A 17,931-nucleotide genomic window follows, 5' to 3' on the forward strand; every position below is an offset into this window, starting at 1 on the left:
ACTCTTATCATCAATAACTCCAGATAAATATATATATATATACGTGTGTGTATATATATATATACACATATATATATATATTTACATATATATACACACATATATATATATATGTGTGTATATATATATGTAAAAAGGATACTATAATGAGCTCCTATGACACACCGCCTGGCTACATCAATCACCAACCCTGGCCCATCTCAGTTCATATTCCCAGATTATTTTGAAGCATATTCCAGACAAAGCACAGTGCTTTAAGAAGCTTTAGGTGATTAGGTTTTACTCTACCCTAAAATTATAGATACCTGTATAGCACATCCTCAAATAATGTTTTGTTCAGTGTCATTTCATTATAACATGGATGAGATACCACAGGGATTTAACTCTCATTTATATCATTTACTCTACAGTAAAACGGGTTTTGTTATGTCGTTTTGCTTATAATCACAGAATTTATTGATGACATTAAGTGAAGACTTACTGTATCTCTATGGTAACGAGAAGCACAAAATATTGTACAAATATAGACAAAAGTCATTGCTACCTGGTCAAGAGAAGATCTGTGACGCAAATAGGAGTAAAAATCACAAAATTTCCCTAAATCGCTGTGTATTGGGGGGGGGGGCGTAATTCTAGTATGACCACTAAGATATTAAAATAAAAGAAAAACAATAATTCTACAAATTTCTGCATGAAAAGTAGTAATGAACTTCTTGGTAATGGCCTGTAACTTACTCTACTTGTTTCAACCACATTCTTGCCAATTCCCATGCTCCTCAGTTAGTTAATCCTGCCCTTTTTAGCAGAGCTGATGGCATGCACTTCACCAGTAGAAGGGGGCAGGCACTTCTTAACAATGAGTCCCAATGACAGAGGACATCACGCTCACACCTGCCCCTCCAGCTCTTCACAGTGGTGGTTAAAAGATGCCCAGGTGCAGAAAAGAATACACACAGCAGGCAGAGAGGCTCTCCTCAGAAAGGGCTGTTTGCAGAGATGGCCTTTGGTTGGCACCTGGGAACTTGTTTGGTAAACCGTTCTTCAAATATAAAACCTTCACTAGACTGTTAGGATGGCCAGCTGTGCCTAAACTATACACAAACACGCATGTGCAAGTGTTAGCGGGACACCTGCTTTCCTCCTGTGAGTCTGCACTTTGGTACACACGAGGCAAAGGACGCTTACGCAGGCGACTGCCTCCAACAGGCACTCAGTCTCTAACACGCTTCCCCGAACAGAAACATCGCACACACGTCACATCTTTTGGTACTGGGAGGAGTTCACTGTGTGACTCTTCCTGGGAGCGGGGGGTATAAGGCGGCCTCCAGACTCCATGTGTGTTGTCTTCTCTGCCAGTCCTCACTACTTCGCTGTGATCAATCTAGCTGTCGGTATATGCCGAGTCCCATGAGTCCCTCTGGCAAATCCCCAAACATGAGTGTGGTCTTGAGGACCCTGGACACACCTGGGACAGCAGGCGCTAGACTAGACGGGGAGACTTCCAGCGGAACACTCTGTAGCGGCCTGCTTCACCGAGTCGTCACTTTGCCCACTCTTCTCGTTACAATGGAAAGTGGGGGATTAATGGAAGTCTAGCAGAAACAGACTGCGCTCCAGTGTGCGTGAGCTAAGACTGTCGCCCCTTAGTTTAGCCATTTTCTGCCTAACACTCGTTTCAAAACATCTGGTACATAGGATGTTACCTGTTTGCCATTCTAAAGATGCAGGAACTGAGATCTGAGCATATGGTCAGTGATCATTTATCGTAGACTAAATGTAGCACTGGTGCTTCAGAATGGTTCTAATTTCACAGAAATTCGTGAGAATTGAAATGAGATAATGAAGCTACACTGTGAAGACCTGACCTGAACTGAGATGCAACCTGTTCAAGTTGATTTCCTCCCTTATCCCCACGTAGACTGGATACCAGCATATTTCAAAATAATGGAAAGTGGCCATCTTTCATTATTTAAGCAGAATGTGTTTCAGTGTGGGCTCATACTTTCCATGGCCAAACTGAGGAATCCAATATTTTAAGAAAAGGTTTCCTTGGTGACTGGCCCCCAGGTGGCAAAAAGGAACAACAAAGCATTATTAATGGAATAAAGCATGAATCTGAGATGAGTGATATCCTTACCTGTTCCCCTAAGTTCTACACAAAGTATGGGAAATAAGTCAATAGCAAAAGATGAGAAAGGCTGAGCCTGAAGAAATGTTCTGGACGCTAACTCCTCAGGGATTGTACTGTGGCTCTTGGTTTCTCCCTGGCTGTGGGCTGCCGACCTGGCAGTCCCAGAAATTCCTGAAGCTGTATGTACATTTCTTTAGTGTACACAGCAGGTACTCGAATAATATCATTTTGTTCAATGTCTTTTCATCGTAATCTTGATGAGATGCCGTAGGACTTAACTCTTGTTTATATCAATTAGCCAATGACAAATCAGTTAAACACTCTATGTCATTTTGCTTAAAGTCACAGAACCTATCGATGACATTAAGTGAGGACTTACTGTATGTATACAGTATTTTCTGGAAACAGGACCCAAAGCTTTTATTAAATTTTCAAAGTGGATCCTAATGTAATAAAACTTCAAAACTACTACTCTGGATGGAAGAAAAGAATGTCAGAGGCAGGCGTGGGCTTTAAAACGCTGACTGACTGAGTGGCAGACCGGAGGGCCACGTGCTAGGAGACATGGGAGAATACAACGGGAGATGAAATGGGTCCACCAGACCGGAAACCAAGAGCTGGGAAAACAGTAACTCAGGAAAAAAGACATTATATGAGAGTTTAGAGAAAAGTCACTTCTAATTCAAACCTTGGTCTAAGAAGAGCAAACTTAAGAAGAAAATTAAAGAAATTCTGGTCATAAAATCATGGGACTAAAGCCACAGGTTCAGTTTTGAGTGGCTTAAGGGACCAGTTCCACCTAAAACTATGCTGACCAGACATACTGATCTGTTTTCATGAGCACTGGGCCTAAGCAGCAGCCAGCCAGCCTCAAGGACATGCAGGAGATACAATGAAATATAAACTAAACTGAGTTAAATCAGTCAATGCAGAAACTATGCACTGTAAACTTATCAAATTACAGGCACTTTGCAATCTGTAATTTCTCACACTGTCTGAAGATAATTTGGTTGTAACCAAAACATTACCAAGTTGACATAAGTAAAAACAGGTCTATTAAAAGGAATCGGCAGGGTGTTGAAAGAGCAGGAACTCAAGACTGCCCCAAAGTAGCAATTCAAGGCCATCAAGAATCACCCAACTCTCCATTTCTCCCCTGCATGTCTCTCTTCTGATGACCTTCCAGATCTACCCCCCCGCCACTGCACAATGCCTTCCCTCCCCTCCCCTCTGCCAGAACCTGACCCACCACAGGTGTTTCTTCAGTGCCAAGCCCGGAGACGAGCTCACGGTAACTGGCTGGGTTTCTCCACATCTCCATTCCAAATCTCTAGAGGACAGAATCTGAGTCAGCCCAGATTCCAGTGTCATTAATCTTGTCTTTCAGCAGATCAAGATGATAGTGTCACCGAGTCTTACAAACATGCCAGAAGGGTCCATCTCCCCAGTGAGCAGTTTTGGGAGAGGGCAGACTATCTGCTAGGACATGTTTGTGCTAAATGACATGGGGTACTACAGATGAGGGGGGACCCAGAGACTGTGGGTTCAGAGTCTACAAAAAAAAAAACCCTACTCCCAGACCTGTTTGTCAGCAAAGTAGCAGGATATCTTTCCAGGAAAAGAGGAAAAAAAACTTTTCTCTGCAAGTATCCTATGATGCAAATTATCACTGTATAGGCCTCAACAGCATACATACTATATTAAGTTTTCATCATTTTTAAAAGTTTTTACTAAAGCTTGTAGCTTATTGTCAATACTCTAGTCTCTAGTATAAAAAAGTCACTTTACATAATTAAAGTAATACTTCCTGCTTCTCTATTTTCTCATTTATGCTATTTTGGTATAATTTTAGATGCCTGAAAACATATTTAAGACATGAAATATTCTTTTTATTAGTGCTTTAGTTCAATCTACATATATTCCAGATCTGCTGTTTCTAAAGATGAGAATATAGCAGTCCGGCCTATTAGACAGTGACCATGAGGACAAAAGCCTTCTACTTAAAGCCACTGTAGAATGAAAGGATCAGCACTACAGTCCAGGGCTTCGTGGCTCAACCTCGGGGCAACACAGTCCTAGGTTTGCATCGCAGCACCGCCATTCGCTAGCTGCGAGAACCTAGAAGAGACTTCGTCTCAGAATTGAGGTGTATGAACAAAAGGATCATATGCCTCCTCCTCATTTTTAATTCTACGAATCGTGACTGAGTGCCAAGTTCAAGCACTGAGCTTTGCTCTGTCTTTGCAGCTTTGCATTCTCAGAGACTCTGGAAGAAAATTTCAGCATGGATGAGACTGCAGAGGTCTGCTAGTTTTCCTCCAACTCCTCAGTCCCATCTCTAGCATGAACATTCTCGTTATTAAAAGTATTATGAAGTCTTTCCTTCTACTGCATGGAAAATTGACCTTCTGGCAAGTTCTCTAACTTGTACTGAGCATGCTTTTACATACAAAGAATAAATCAACTCCCCCTTCTATACTGCAGCTCTTCAATTTTCTTGAGACAGTCCTGGTGCTTTGTCTATACTGGACACTAAAACGCTACAGAGTGAAAAGACCCATGTCTCCCAAATTTCCTCTTATTAAACCACTCTAGTCCAATGAGAAAATACTACCTACCTCTACAGAGCTACATTACAGTGCAAAGCAGACACTCCCTGAGACATAGCTAATGAAAACAGCAGAATCAGGAGGACAATGTCATTGTTATTTTCTGACTCCTCAAAGATGCTTCTTTTTAAACACTCCAGAAAAATACAAAGCCCTATTGAGAAAATAAAAAGAAAAACATAACAGTAAAGTTTTCATGGCTATGCCAAAGAGGCCAACATTCGTAAAAACTAGAAGAAAAAAATCATCATCCGAAAATTTGTTGAATATTCTTGTATTCACTTCTACGTTGAACAGTCACTACTCAGGCAGATATAAAGCTCTGAGAAGCTTTGGAGTTTTATTGTTGTTGCTGTTGTTTAAGACATTTATTTTTCTCTCACATGAAAACTGGTGCTGCCTAGCAACCCAGGGCCACCATAGCTAAATCAGGAAGCATTTTAGGCTGGGTTTATTTTTAAAGAGCTTTCTTTTTCCCATTAAATAACAAGCGTGCTCTAAGACCGGAAGGTTCCTTGTACTTGAAGAAGGAAAATTTTGCATACTACTCACTTGGGCCTCCTCCCCATGAAAGGATGACAGAGACCAACCCGCAGAAGAGGGTGAGGATGTGTGTTGTGTTTTCAGCAAGAGCAATGGAGGAGTGGGCTGTCTCATAGCCAAAACAGTCCATGTGTGGCTGCTGCTGGACTGCAAGTTGGGACTGAACACGGAATCCATTCCACCACTGAGCCTGGGGGCAGGGATGCTTTTGGCAAAGGCAGGTGGGTGCAGATCAGAAGGTCAGTCCCAAAGTTGACAAGAATAATGCGATGGCCTGCAATTTAATATTCTGGTGACTACACTGGGCGCCTGTTGGGAAACGTATGTGCCCTTCCCGCCTTTACTCGTTATAGGTTCTTCTATGATGGGGGGGACACTGCCTATTCAAGGACTTGGCAACATGTTACAAAGAGGGAAAAATCAAAGTGTACTGAAGAAATCTGGGAGCAGGAATATGACATCGGCCTTCTCCACAAAGCATGATCATCTCCAATTGCTTCCATTTTCACACCAGAAAAAAACAGACCACCAAACAACCATTTCAAAGGCTAAAATACTTATTTTGACAATTACTAGACTCCTCATGTAAGAAAAGTTTTATGTAAATATTATATGTTGTCTCTCGACATCTTCTGGTCCACAGAAACTATAATAAAAGCTAGAAAAAACTTCATGACCTACTGACCATCAGACGATGAATGAACACCAGAGTAAACTGAAAACCACACAAAGCTAAAAGCAACCAAGAGTCCCACATTTGGCATATCACACAGAAAATCCAATTAAAATCCGTACAAGATATGTATTATGTAAAGTGATTTGGTTGAGAAGGACATTATGTACCTTACTTTATATAAATCACCTTGTTAAACATAAAATAAGACAAGTATTAAAATGACCCTGATATTAATGTTTTCTTTGATGATTCTCTAATGGTCTTTAGAATCTTCAAGGGCTCTCAGGCACTGAGAAAGAGACACATAACAGGTCATTAGAATATAAGAGTGATTTGCAAGCTGTATACAACTCAGGTCCTACTATGTTCTTCCCTTGCCTATCACATCTCCTGTATATTCCTCTGTCATATGGAAAAAAAATACAAAGTAGATCTGTATGGACGATCGCTCATTCCTGAACACTCACTCATTTAAGACTTTATGAGTTGATTTCACCTCTTGCTCTCAACAGACTCTTTGTTACTCCTGGAGAGAACACATGCCATCTGCTAGTCTTCATATTCTCCCATCTCGTGACCGCATCTGGCATCATGGACAATACCCTTCGACAACCCTGACACTGAACTTGCCTGGGTTTCTTCTGGCTCCTCTTTTATCACTAACAGTAAAATCTCGGTGTTTCTCAAGGATATTGTTCTTACTTTCTCCTAGTGACGGAAAGCTTTTAGGATGGAACAAGCCTTAGTTTAAACCCAGGCATGACTACTTACTAGCTATGTGCCCATGAGCAAGCTAATCTCTCATCCTTTAGTTTTCTCGTATGTGTAAAGGGATAACATGTAATCAGAATTTTGTACATACCTAGGGATACTATTGCATTTACATGAAATGAAGAATTTATATATTTTTAATATATATATCTATTTGAAATATGTATCTTAAGTGTGTGTGTATACATATACACACACATACATAAACCTAAACACTAAGTTATATGAGATAAGTGCCGGAGATGGAGCAAAAGCATATTAATACAATGAGCATCCAATAAATACTTCTTCATGTCAATCTCATGCCTTTTTATCTTGTATTAAACTTTCTACCACTAAATTCTCCGACAAGTTTGAGCCCCACGCCCCCAACTGTCTGCTGGACATCAGACCGCAACTAAAATTCAGCATCTTATAAACTAAACTCATCTCACTCCTGCCCCATTTTCTTTTGTCCTATTATTAATGGCACCAACATTCTCCCAGGATTGAGTTCTCAGCATTATTTATAACACCTTCCCCTGAGATGTCCCACAAATCTCGCCCCTGGATTTCATCTGCCCATCTCCCAAAGTGATGCTCTCCGGCCTGTAACTCCCCGTCCTCGCTACCAGGCCCTTCATCTATGCCGTATGACCTCTCGCCTGATCTTTTCACTCCTCTACTTTCTACAGCAAACCCAGCTGCCACATTCAGCTTTGGTTTACTTGAAACCCCTGAAAGACCCTGGTACCTATAAAATTAAATCCAGAAGTTTTAGGGTGGCATCCTCCACCTCCCTACGCCTGGCTCGAATCTCTGCCCGATCTCATCTGGTGCCTCTCACACAGGTTCCAGCGGGAGCTGCATTCACAGAACACACACCTACTCTGCGTTTCTCTGATTGCATGATCCCCCCAGACCTGATTGTCCGCTTACAATATTCACCCCTGTTCCAGCTCCATTCTAAAACCTATTCAAACCACGCTTCAGGACACCTTCCAGAGCCCCCCCAGTCGGCGGTACTGTCCTCCGAAGTCCGCAGCTTTGTCTCTCCGAGCCCTCGTCCTCCACCATCTCCTGCAGTTACCGTTAGGCGCTTCTTTCCCCTGCTGGACTGTCTTCACGTCCCTGAAATCTCACACCACATCTGACTCTCAGCGGGCACTATGCTGAATTAATCCATAACACATATACTTTGAGAACAAAACTTACGCAAATCCATAAATTCTAAGGCACAACCTCAATTTGAAAATCCTTGGGAATTTCACAGTACCCTTTTCCACCTGCGAAATACAATTTTCTGGTTTTCAAGGGAAGAAAGACCTTGATAATATTTTTGGCCCACAAACACTTCTCTTAAAACAACATCTTAATGTATTATGTGGAAATGAAGCCAAAACATATGGATTAGGTTTCCTATAAAGTACATATGGATTTTATGAAAACAGCAAAGAGGCTAGGATAAAACGTGATCTCCAAAGCAGATTAACTAAAAGTCTTTTTCTAACTCCAAAATTAATCCACAGCTTTCTTGCTTTAATTATATGTTGAAAGTTTCTTCCTCTGCTTTAGGACTTTCCTAGTCAGAGTCAACATTTTTCACATTCCTAGGGAGGAAAAATAAGTAACAGAGGAAAAGGAAACACCTTTCTTCTATCGTTATTTTCCCTTCTCTGTCTGTTCTCCTTCATAGACACTACCGGGGCCTCTTCATTTCCTCTCCTTTTTGTATTGTAATTTTGTCCTCGTTCACAAGACCAATCACCTATCCTATCCTTTTTCTTTTCATTCTTGAACATTTCCTAAGAGGAACTCTATCCATCCCTTGCCACGTTCAAGTCCAACGTAAGATCTCTGGGTGGTGTATGTGGATCAGTTGTCAAGGAAACCGGCAGCTCATGTGGGTACATTCATATGAAGCTTTCCTGCACAACCACCCTTGTCAGCAGAAATATGCTTCCCCATAGCAGAGCCTATACTCTCAAGTGAAGTCTAGCCAAGTAGGAACAAAGAGCTAGGAGTGGGAGTGAAAGTAGACAAGGATGAAATTATAGAGAAAAGAAGAGGTAATGGGGAAATAAGCTCTCAGAAATATTAACGAATCCAAGCTAACAGCTCCCTCCTCCCCCAACCCCAAGCATCCCTGTGCTTCCAAACCTGAACCCATGCACACGGTGAAGAATCTGAAAGCTCAGTCTCTCACCTCCTCCCTTCTAGGTAGGACACCTTGGTACTTCAGGTAATATCGGTGGTATGCTGGCAGCATTATCTAGCCTAGCCATAGAAAGAGAGAGAGGTAAACTGAAAGCCTTCTCTCTACTTAGCTCTATAAAGCTTGATCTCAGAACGAGTCCAGTTTCATCTGCTGTAACTATTATAATTGGCTCACCAATGCCACTTGGAAATTTCTCTAAGATTTGTTAACAAGGTAAAAGCAGCACTATCTACTTCCCAGAAGAAAAAATGATGTACTTATCTTCCCAGCTTCAAATAAGAGAAGAAAACAGGAAGCTGCAGCATTAAATGGAGATCCTTTTATCCAAAAGCAAGACCCAGAGCCAGAATTTTCACAAATTGGTTAAGAGTTCCCTAATTGGGATTTAATCTAATGATAGTTGTGCTACTAAACATCATTTTAAAGCTTGTAGTCTAATTATTTCTTTTTCGAAAAATGAATAGTAGCCATCGTTCCATGAAGCTGTCTGAATAGTTTAGTGCACACTAATGAGGTTTAATGACAGTTTGATAGGACCATAAAAGAAGGCACAACTTTACCATTAGCGACCAAAAACAAAAAGCCCCACAAACTTCCTATACCCATAAATAATTAGCTTTCATTATATTGGTAAAGAAAATCTCTGACCAGGTTTCAAGCTTTTCAGTGGGAACCAATACAAGCTAGAATTGCTCTAGCAGATAGCACATGCAACAAGAACCCAACGATTGCTCTTGCAAAGCTCTGTTCCAATGGACTATACCTCTGTTTGTCTCTCACTCCTCGGATTCCCTCAAAATTTATGAGTTCATTAATTCAGCCAATAAATATTAACTAAACACTTAATATGTACCAGGTATTATTGTAAGTGTATAAAAAGGTCTCTGCTGTCAAGGATCTAGCAAGGAGAAATAAATAACAACTAAGAAAATAAATAAGTAAATTATGTAGTATGTTAGGCAGGGACAATGCTATCGGATACAAGCTCTCAAACAGGTTTCCAGCCCCTACATTATGACCTGCTTTCCATAAAGGGCTGTAATGTTCACTTTACACCCAGCACCTACTACACTGTTGGCATATTATATAATTTCAATTAAAAAAAAAAACTTTTAATTAACAAACGAGTAACCAGACATTTTAACAATTTTCAAATTCCCTATCTTAGAGGAAAAATTATTAGCAAGGTGCTGAAGTATAACTGACAGAATGGGTAAAAAGAATAAGTTTAACAGTTCTTTAAGGAGTCTAACGTATTTTGAAAAATCACGTATTCCCCTTAATTACAGAGAAACAAACAAGTAATAAGATATGTCACCTAAGAGATTATTCGTTTTAAATAATCTGGTATTCATTTAAATAAGCTGGTATTCATTTGCATCTGGATTAAACATTTCTTCCTTAAACCAGAGATCACAGAAGAGCAGGGAGACCTCAGACCTCCATCAGAAGGTAGAAGATGGATGCAAATTTCTCAAAACCAAACTCATCATCACGATAAAATAATTAAAAAAAAAGAAAAATCTAAGAAAATAATTATGCATCACAAGGTGAGAAGCCAAAGGCAGAGATTCCTTTAAGCAACAAAAACAGACTTACCTTTTCATGGTTTTCAATTAAGATTTCCACAACAATGTTCTGAAACTTCAAATCCATAATGGCAGCAACAGTTTCTTCCTGTGGCCTCATCAAAGTTGGTCCAAACACCACTCCTAAATTGGCCACGGTCATTAGGTTCTGCTTGGAGTGGTTTGAAACACTAATGTTGATGAGGGGGAAATAAAGGTCTCCGATTAAAAGATGCGCAAAACCGTGGACTGTATAGTATTCTACAACACTACATACTTCTCTAAAAAGCAAAACCCAACTGCCCTCAGTGTCTGCCTCGGAAATAACGGGATGACAGGGCCACACATGAGGAGGCGCCTGCCGACCTTTCTGCTTCCCTCTCTTTTGATGTTCGCCTCTAGCCACACAGCTTTCTTAATAATTCCATGTATGTGCTGAGCTTGTATCTTTCAAAGGCTTTCATTTACTGCTCTCCTCTACTTAGAACATCCCCTGTCCCCAGATCATTATACTCTTGCTTCCAAGGACTACTAGCCTTGGAAGAGATAACTGCACACACGCACAGAGTTTGGTCAGAGCAGCCACACTCACCCCTTGGGCTCAGTGAACTACCTGGACACCAGTTCTCGGCAGCCCTGCCACTTAATTCAGGCCTCAGCTCAAAGGTCTCATCCTCAAAGAGATTAACCCTCTTTGCAGCCCCATACCCGACATTAGTCTCTATCCCCTCACTCCGTCTTTTTACCATTTAGCACCTGAAATTATTGTATACATCTGTAATCTGTTTATCTTTCCTCCCTTAGATAGAAGAAACTTCATAAAAGTAAGGACTTTGTCTATCTTGTTCAATTATGTATCTACCAGCACCTACAAAGGCATTCAACAAATATTTGTTGACCAAATGAATGAATGGCTATACTAGTAGTAGGAACCTTGACAAGTCATATCCTCTGGCCATTTTTTAATGTAAAATAAAGGTTCTAAAAAATAGTGTTCCTCAGCTTCCTCTCACCTCTGAAATTCCATAATTATAGTGATCAAGGAGTCACTTATTAGCCCTAAAGAGCTAATTTCTCCACTGAATTATTAGATTTTGCTTGCTTTTTAAAGAGGGAATAAAAATAGAATGGATCCTATGAAATAACTACCTATTAGTTGATTAAACAAGCTTAAAGGACATGTTCAAACTTAGAGCTCGGTAGGTGTGAAACCAAGTTAAATTCGCTAACAGACTTATAATCACATTCCTGAATCTATGTACAGGGAAGTGTATATCATCCTCTTTTACTTCAAGGCAAACTTCAAGTTGCTGGCTGTGATGTTAAGCAAATAATTACATGACTTCATGAAAGCATCATATTTCAATAGTCTTGTCCAAAACATACACAATGAGTCAGATGTCCAGCCTGCCCTTCCAGGTGTGGTCCCTGGTATTGTGTGTATAGCCCCAACTTCAACCATTACAAATCCAAGAACATGGCACAACACCCACAGCAAAACCCAGAGCAAAACACAGACAGTTAGGAAGGAAAAGAAGCTTACTTCGTTAAGTGTTTCACCAAAATATCCAGCATTTCTTTATTTTTTTCTGGCAGTTTGTGTACCAAGAAATGGATAGCACTAACACGGGATTCTGGGCTTCCACTTTCTTTAAAAAAAAGAAAAAAAAAATTGTTAGTGGAGTACTCAGAATCAAATATATTTCTACAAATCAACAATTACAATAGCTCATCTGTTCAACATCTTCGAACAGAATTTAAACATAATTTGCCACCTTTTGAAGGAACAGAAAATCCCTCTCCTCTATTCGCAATCTTCTGTGCCTCCCTCCTGAAGTGATTTCGGTGAGGCTGTGATCTGTGCCTGCCCCTCGGTGGACACTGAAGAACAGTCACCACCTCTCCTTCTGGCATGCTGTACTTCAAGTGCGCTCACCTCTCTGAAGGGGTCTCGGCCTGGTGACTGCCCCACAAGGGAATACAAATAAAGCGTTCCCTCTTACCTGCTGAATTGCATCTCCCAAAACATATGTCGTTCTAACCCCCAGTATCTCAAAATGTGATTGTTTAAAACACACCCAGGGTTTGTTTTAATCAGGTATGGTAAGACAAACAGACATGGAAACGACTGTCATGAATAAAGAAATTTATCCCCACAGATTCTAGAGAAAGGAGGCATGTTGTGCCACACAGAGCTGCACGGGGAAGCACCAGGCCCGGTCAAGAGGCAGAGGGAACAAAGGGAGAATGAAGGCAAAAAACACTACCGTGAAGGAACTTACAAGGCAAAGTAAGTAGGCTTAGGGTTGGTTGTTTTGATTCTCCCAGGAGGCTCTGGGACACAGGGGCTGTCTTGAGCTGTCCTGTGCCTGACCCTGAGGTCATTAGGGTAGGAGAATACTGGTCTGGAATATAAGACCCCAAAAGAGCGGGATGGGGGAGAGAAAGTGAACTCTGGATTAGTCAGCTGGCATATGGAAAGCAGCCTCAGGCTTCCTATCTCTAGGAATTGGTTAGCCCTAGGAGGGGCAGGCTCACAGCATCAGTAAAGCCTCAGATGTCAAAACATCAGAATAAAAAGACACGCTTAACACAGTGGTCTTATTTGGAAATAAAGTCCTTGCAAACATCATTAGTTAAGATGAGATCATGCTGGAGAGACATATTAGAATGTCCGCGGCAGTAGAACTGTTGATAATAGTCCGAAACTGAAACAACTCAAGTATCCATCAACAGTAGAACAGATAGACTGTGCTGTATTCATACAATGGAATACTGTACTACAGTAAGAGTGAATGCATTACTGATTCGCTCAACACAGATGGATCTCACAAGATGAGCAAAAGAAACCAGATGCAAAGGAGTATATTCTGTATGATTCCATTTATATAAGATTCAAATGCAGAAACCTTAACTTATGGTGTCAGAAGTCAGGCAAGTGCCCACGTGTCATGGGGTGGACAGTGATCCCTGTGGGTGTAAGGAAGGGCGTCTGGGTTCTGATAATGTTCTATTTCTTGATCTGGGGGCTGATTACATGGCTATCTTCACTTTGTGAAAATTCATTAAGCTGTACACTTATTATTTGTGCACATTTCTGTTAAGTGTTAACATAAAGTTCACTGAAATTAAAATTACCCATGTAAGTCTCACTCTAAGATAAACTAGTAAACTTTAGGTTTAATCCTTTCAGAGTTTTCTTTCTTTTTTTTTTTTTGTAATGAAATATTCAGCTTATTTCATTTAATGTATCATGGACCTCTTTCCGTGTCATTACATGGGGCTCCATACCATTAATTTTATGAAGATTTATGTTGCTTCCAAGGTTTGTAAAGTTAAGTTTGTTCCAGATTACACTTCCAATAGTAGTGTGTGAGAATGAGGAATGAGGTTTTACAAGACAGAACGCAGTTGTGGTTAAAGAGGAAAAAAAACCAAAAAGGCTAGGAAAAGGCACGTGATAAAGCAGAACGCAAGTAATCCAATTATATTATATAATAAAACTCTTACAGAATACATTGGACGTTGAAAAGGACAACTTCTAGGAGAAAGAAAAGAGTACAACTATCTAAAGAGTTAGGTAATAAATTATAATCAAGTTGTTAATATGGAGTTAGAATCCAAGATAATGCCTTACTATATCTAAGAGAAAAATAAAAGCAATAAAAATATGACATTTTCGATTCAGTTTTAATTTTATAAATAAAATCGAAACAGGAACAATGAAAAATAGTAAAAAATTCCAAAGAAATAAAAGGATAACTTCCTATAAGAATTTTGTGCATTCAAAAATTTAAAAATTTTGAAGACTTTGCACTAAAAAGCTACTTCTAATTCACGTATATCTTGTCATTAATAATCACCTTTCTCCAAAAAAAAAAAAACCTACTCTTAATGTTTTTGGATCTACAGAAACACGAGAAAAAAGTTTCCTACCCTTTAAGGATAAGGGTCTTCATTTCTAAAAAATAATAGAATCAGTTCTGAAAAATAAGCCAAACTTCCCATATTTTGACATTAATCAGAGCTTTCTATTAATGAGCATTTGTGTGGCTACAACATAATAATAATTTTAAAGTACTCAAAAAAAGTTTCCTAAGACAAATTATCTTCAGTTGCTTATGCGACATGCATTTCATTATATTTTAATTGACATAAACTAACGAAGAATGAAAGGCATAGCTTTTTGAAATCTAGGATATTGAATTAACCATAAAACCAAATTCCTGACATATGCCAAGGAAATAGGAGTTTACTGTAATAGTAAAAGCATTTTTAATTGTGAAACATAAATTAGCATCCCCAACACTTAATATCTATCTCCTTATGATGTGGTCATAATTAGGAGACTGAAAAGATATGACCATAGCTTACTGGAGCCCATCGAAGCTACACTGGCAGATAAATGTTATTTCAATATTTAAATGCTCTAAGTCAATAATACTATAACTTTAGGAAGCATTAGCAGTAACCATTAGCACTTCCCAAGGGACAAAAGACTGCAGTCAACAGACATCAAGTTTTCCACTTCTGTGGAAGATCCTATCTACCTGGAAATGAATGCACCAGACTAAGATAGCTTGATATCATTAAGCATTCAAGTCTTTTACTTTCCAGAGTTCTGAGTTCTTTCCCACCAACACCATATGATTCTGTCTTGCTTCCCATTCACGTTTAACAACAAGGATAGAACATTCTGATTAGGCAAAGACCAGTGCCCCAGATTCTCTTAACAGTTACATTTCTCATCGTAAATGACTAAAGAACTTGGTGATTATGATTTTGCTTCCCAGGTGACTTCACTATAGGAAGAAAACATATTGAACATAGAAAGACAAGTATTCTGGTTTAGCAGACTGAAATTCTCCATGTGATGCCATAGTGGGCATCCAAGCTTCAGCTATCACTCTTAAACTAAGTTTAATGCAAGTCCCATCCTGAAGCATGGGTCCAAGCCTTAGCAATATGACATCTCAAGGACTCAGAGTCTGAAAGGCTGAGATGCAGACCATGGACTACAAGTACAGTCTCAGAGGCAACAAATGCCATGCAGTAACACATACTGGTGGATGTGTACCAACCTTCCCCAGGTGGACACAGTCTTTTGCATTCCTGTGTAAACTGTTTTTTCATCCTATGACTTTCTAACTAAAAGTCCATTATATTCTCTCAAAAGATTGATGATGTGAAATAATAATAAGTATATATTTTTTGGTCTCTGCCCCCAATTCCTGACAGAGCTCCTAAAATACTTGTAAATAGGAATGTTCAAATAATCTTTTGTTCTAATATTTAGTCTTTGACCCTAGTTCCTGACATGGAGCTCCTAGGACCTCCATAATTTACTGAGTAACAGGAGTGTCTGACGCCAAGCTCCTAAGTCCCGTGGAATTTCCTGGATAAAAACGTCTTTTGTTCTAATGAGGTGACTTTGGGTGGGCCCCTAGATGGGGGCTGGTCACCATAAAGATATAGCTATGATTAGTAGCTTGGAACTTTCAGCTCTACCCGCCCCCACCTCCATCCCCCATTCTCCAGAGAGACAAGAGGGGTTGGAAATGGAGTTAATAACCCATATTGCCTACATGAACTCTCCATAAAAATCCCAAAATACAGGGTTTGGAGAGTTTCCAGGTGCATGAACATATCTACATGCCAGAAAGGTGGTGCACCCCAGCTCCACAGAGACAGAAGCACCTGGGCTCAAGACACCTCAGGATCTCACTCTATGTACGCATCATCTGGCTGTTCATCAGTATCCTGCATTGTATACTTTATCAAATAATAAGCTGATAAACCTAAGTTTGTGTTTCCCTGAGTTCTATGAGCCTTTCGAGCAAATTATCAGATCCAAGGTGGGGGTTATTAAAATCCTGATTTCTAGCGGGTCAGTCAGAATTACTGGAGACAGACTGAGTGAGCCTTGTGACTAGTTTCTGAAGTGGGGGCAGTCTTGTGGGACTGAGTCTTTAACTTGTGGGATCTGATGCTAACTCTAGGTAGACAAAATCAGAACTGAACTGAATTGTAGGACACTCAGCTGATGTTGCAGAACAAGTTGATGTGGGGAAAAATCCCACACATTGGGTGACCAGAGTGTCAGAAGTGAAGTATTGTGTGTGTGAGTGGAGGAAAAACATAGGAGTGGTTTTCCTAGACAGATGGTCTCTAGTTCTTTTTAGCAATTTTAGTTAATTCTCTCAGCTGAGAAAGTTTAGTTAATGCTCTTAATTTTCTCTGAAAAAAATTTAATTTCTCAATGCACTCAACATTGAACGATAAGTCGTTATTTCTTAAGAATGAAGAATAAAAGGCTTTTGCCTTCTGTTATGACAACAAAGAAATAAAATTCATTTTTTTATCATGCACTCCAGAAATTAACTCAGGTTCCCAATAGAACTCTATAGGAAAGAAAACCGATGAGAGAAAATGAAAGGGCCCAGGAGAATCCTTCAGAATTCTCAGCAGGGAGGACAGAAGAGACAATCTCAACACCACAGAAACAGATGGAAACTGCCGCACATGACTGAAAAGAATCAAAAATTAGTTTCCATGCTGGGGTGAGAGGCGGTAACAAAGACTGGTGAGGCTCGATAATTTTAGCAGTCAGCTCAGCTAACAGATACTTCGGCAAAATAAGGTAATCTCTGCCATTGTTAATGGAAAATGATAGCTTAACTGCGATCCCAATTTTCCAACAATATTCAAAAAGGGAGACTAATTTTGGCCACCTGATTCCTGTAACTGTTTCATTTCATACTTAAAAGCACATATGCAAAAGATTGGAGGATCTGCTCCCACATTCTTTCCTGAGAGGAAAAGTGAGTACAGAGAACGGTACTCGCAGGAGATTCAAATAAAAAAGTTCTGCAGTAGAAATGTCGGTCCCTACAATACACCGATTTTATACATGTGCTTTTTCTCATTAAAAAAGGTAACTACAGGTTCCATTCCAACCACAACTCCACTTAGTGCAAATACATGCCAATAATTACAGTAGCTACAGTATTTCTTTGGAACAGGCTGGTTATTCAAATTGTGAAGATTTTTAAAGCACCCCCCTCTCCAAAGTCGAGAAGTAAAATACAAGGTCCTGGTCTGGTAGATGAGGAAACCTTTTGCATTTACACAATCTCTTCTACCACACTGTTAAAAAACAGCCTCGTTTCCTACCACCACAGACTTCACTAGCACTTGTAAGTTCCTACTTCTCAGGAAGCCTTCATCTGGTAAAATATGTTGTTAGAATTTTAAACACACTGGACTCAGTTATAAGGCATGATAATAATAATAATGCTCACTTGTGGCAATTTAAAACCTTATTCCATAATCACTTTATCTTTCCCCAATTCTCAAAGGATTCTAGATTAAAATTGGCACTCTTCTACTTTTTCCAGTCTCCAAGGCGAACATGAAACAATTGTCCTCCAAGTAGA

At 39.8% G+C, this 17,931-nt stretch overlaps 1 protein-coding gene across 2 annotated transcripts in view; it reads right to left on the reverse strand.

Moving 5' to 3' along the window:
* ARHGAP10 (Rho GTPase activating protein 10) overlaps positions 1-17,931 on the reverse strand; it is a 242,147-nt gene that overhangs the window by 59,027 nt on the left and 165,189 nt on the right. For both annotated transcript variants that reach the window (XM_025042863.1, XM_006906273.3), the window contains 2 exons: positions 12,039-12,144; positions 10,527-10,686 (listed from right to left, as the gene is read on the reverse strand). In XM_025042863.1, the coding sequence (XP_024898631.1) occupies positions 10,527-10,686; positions 12,039-12,144 (266 nt within the window). The remainder of the gene's footprint in view (positions 1-10,526; positions 10,687-12,038; positions 12,145-17,931) is intronic.

The sequence above is a fragment of the Pteropus alecto genome, unplaced genomic scaffold, assembly GCF_000325575.1.
Source record: "Pteropus alecto unplaced genomic scaffold, ASM32557v1 scaffold50, whole genome shotgun sequence".
In the NCBI taxonomy this organism is placed as follows: domain Eukaryota; kingdom Metazoa; phylum Chordata; class Mammalia; order Chiroptera; family Pteropodidae; genus Pteropus; species Pteropus alecto.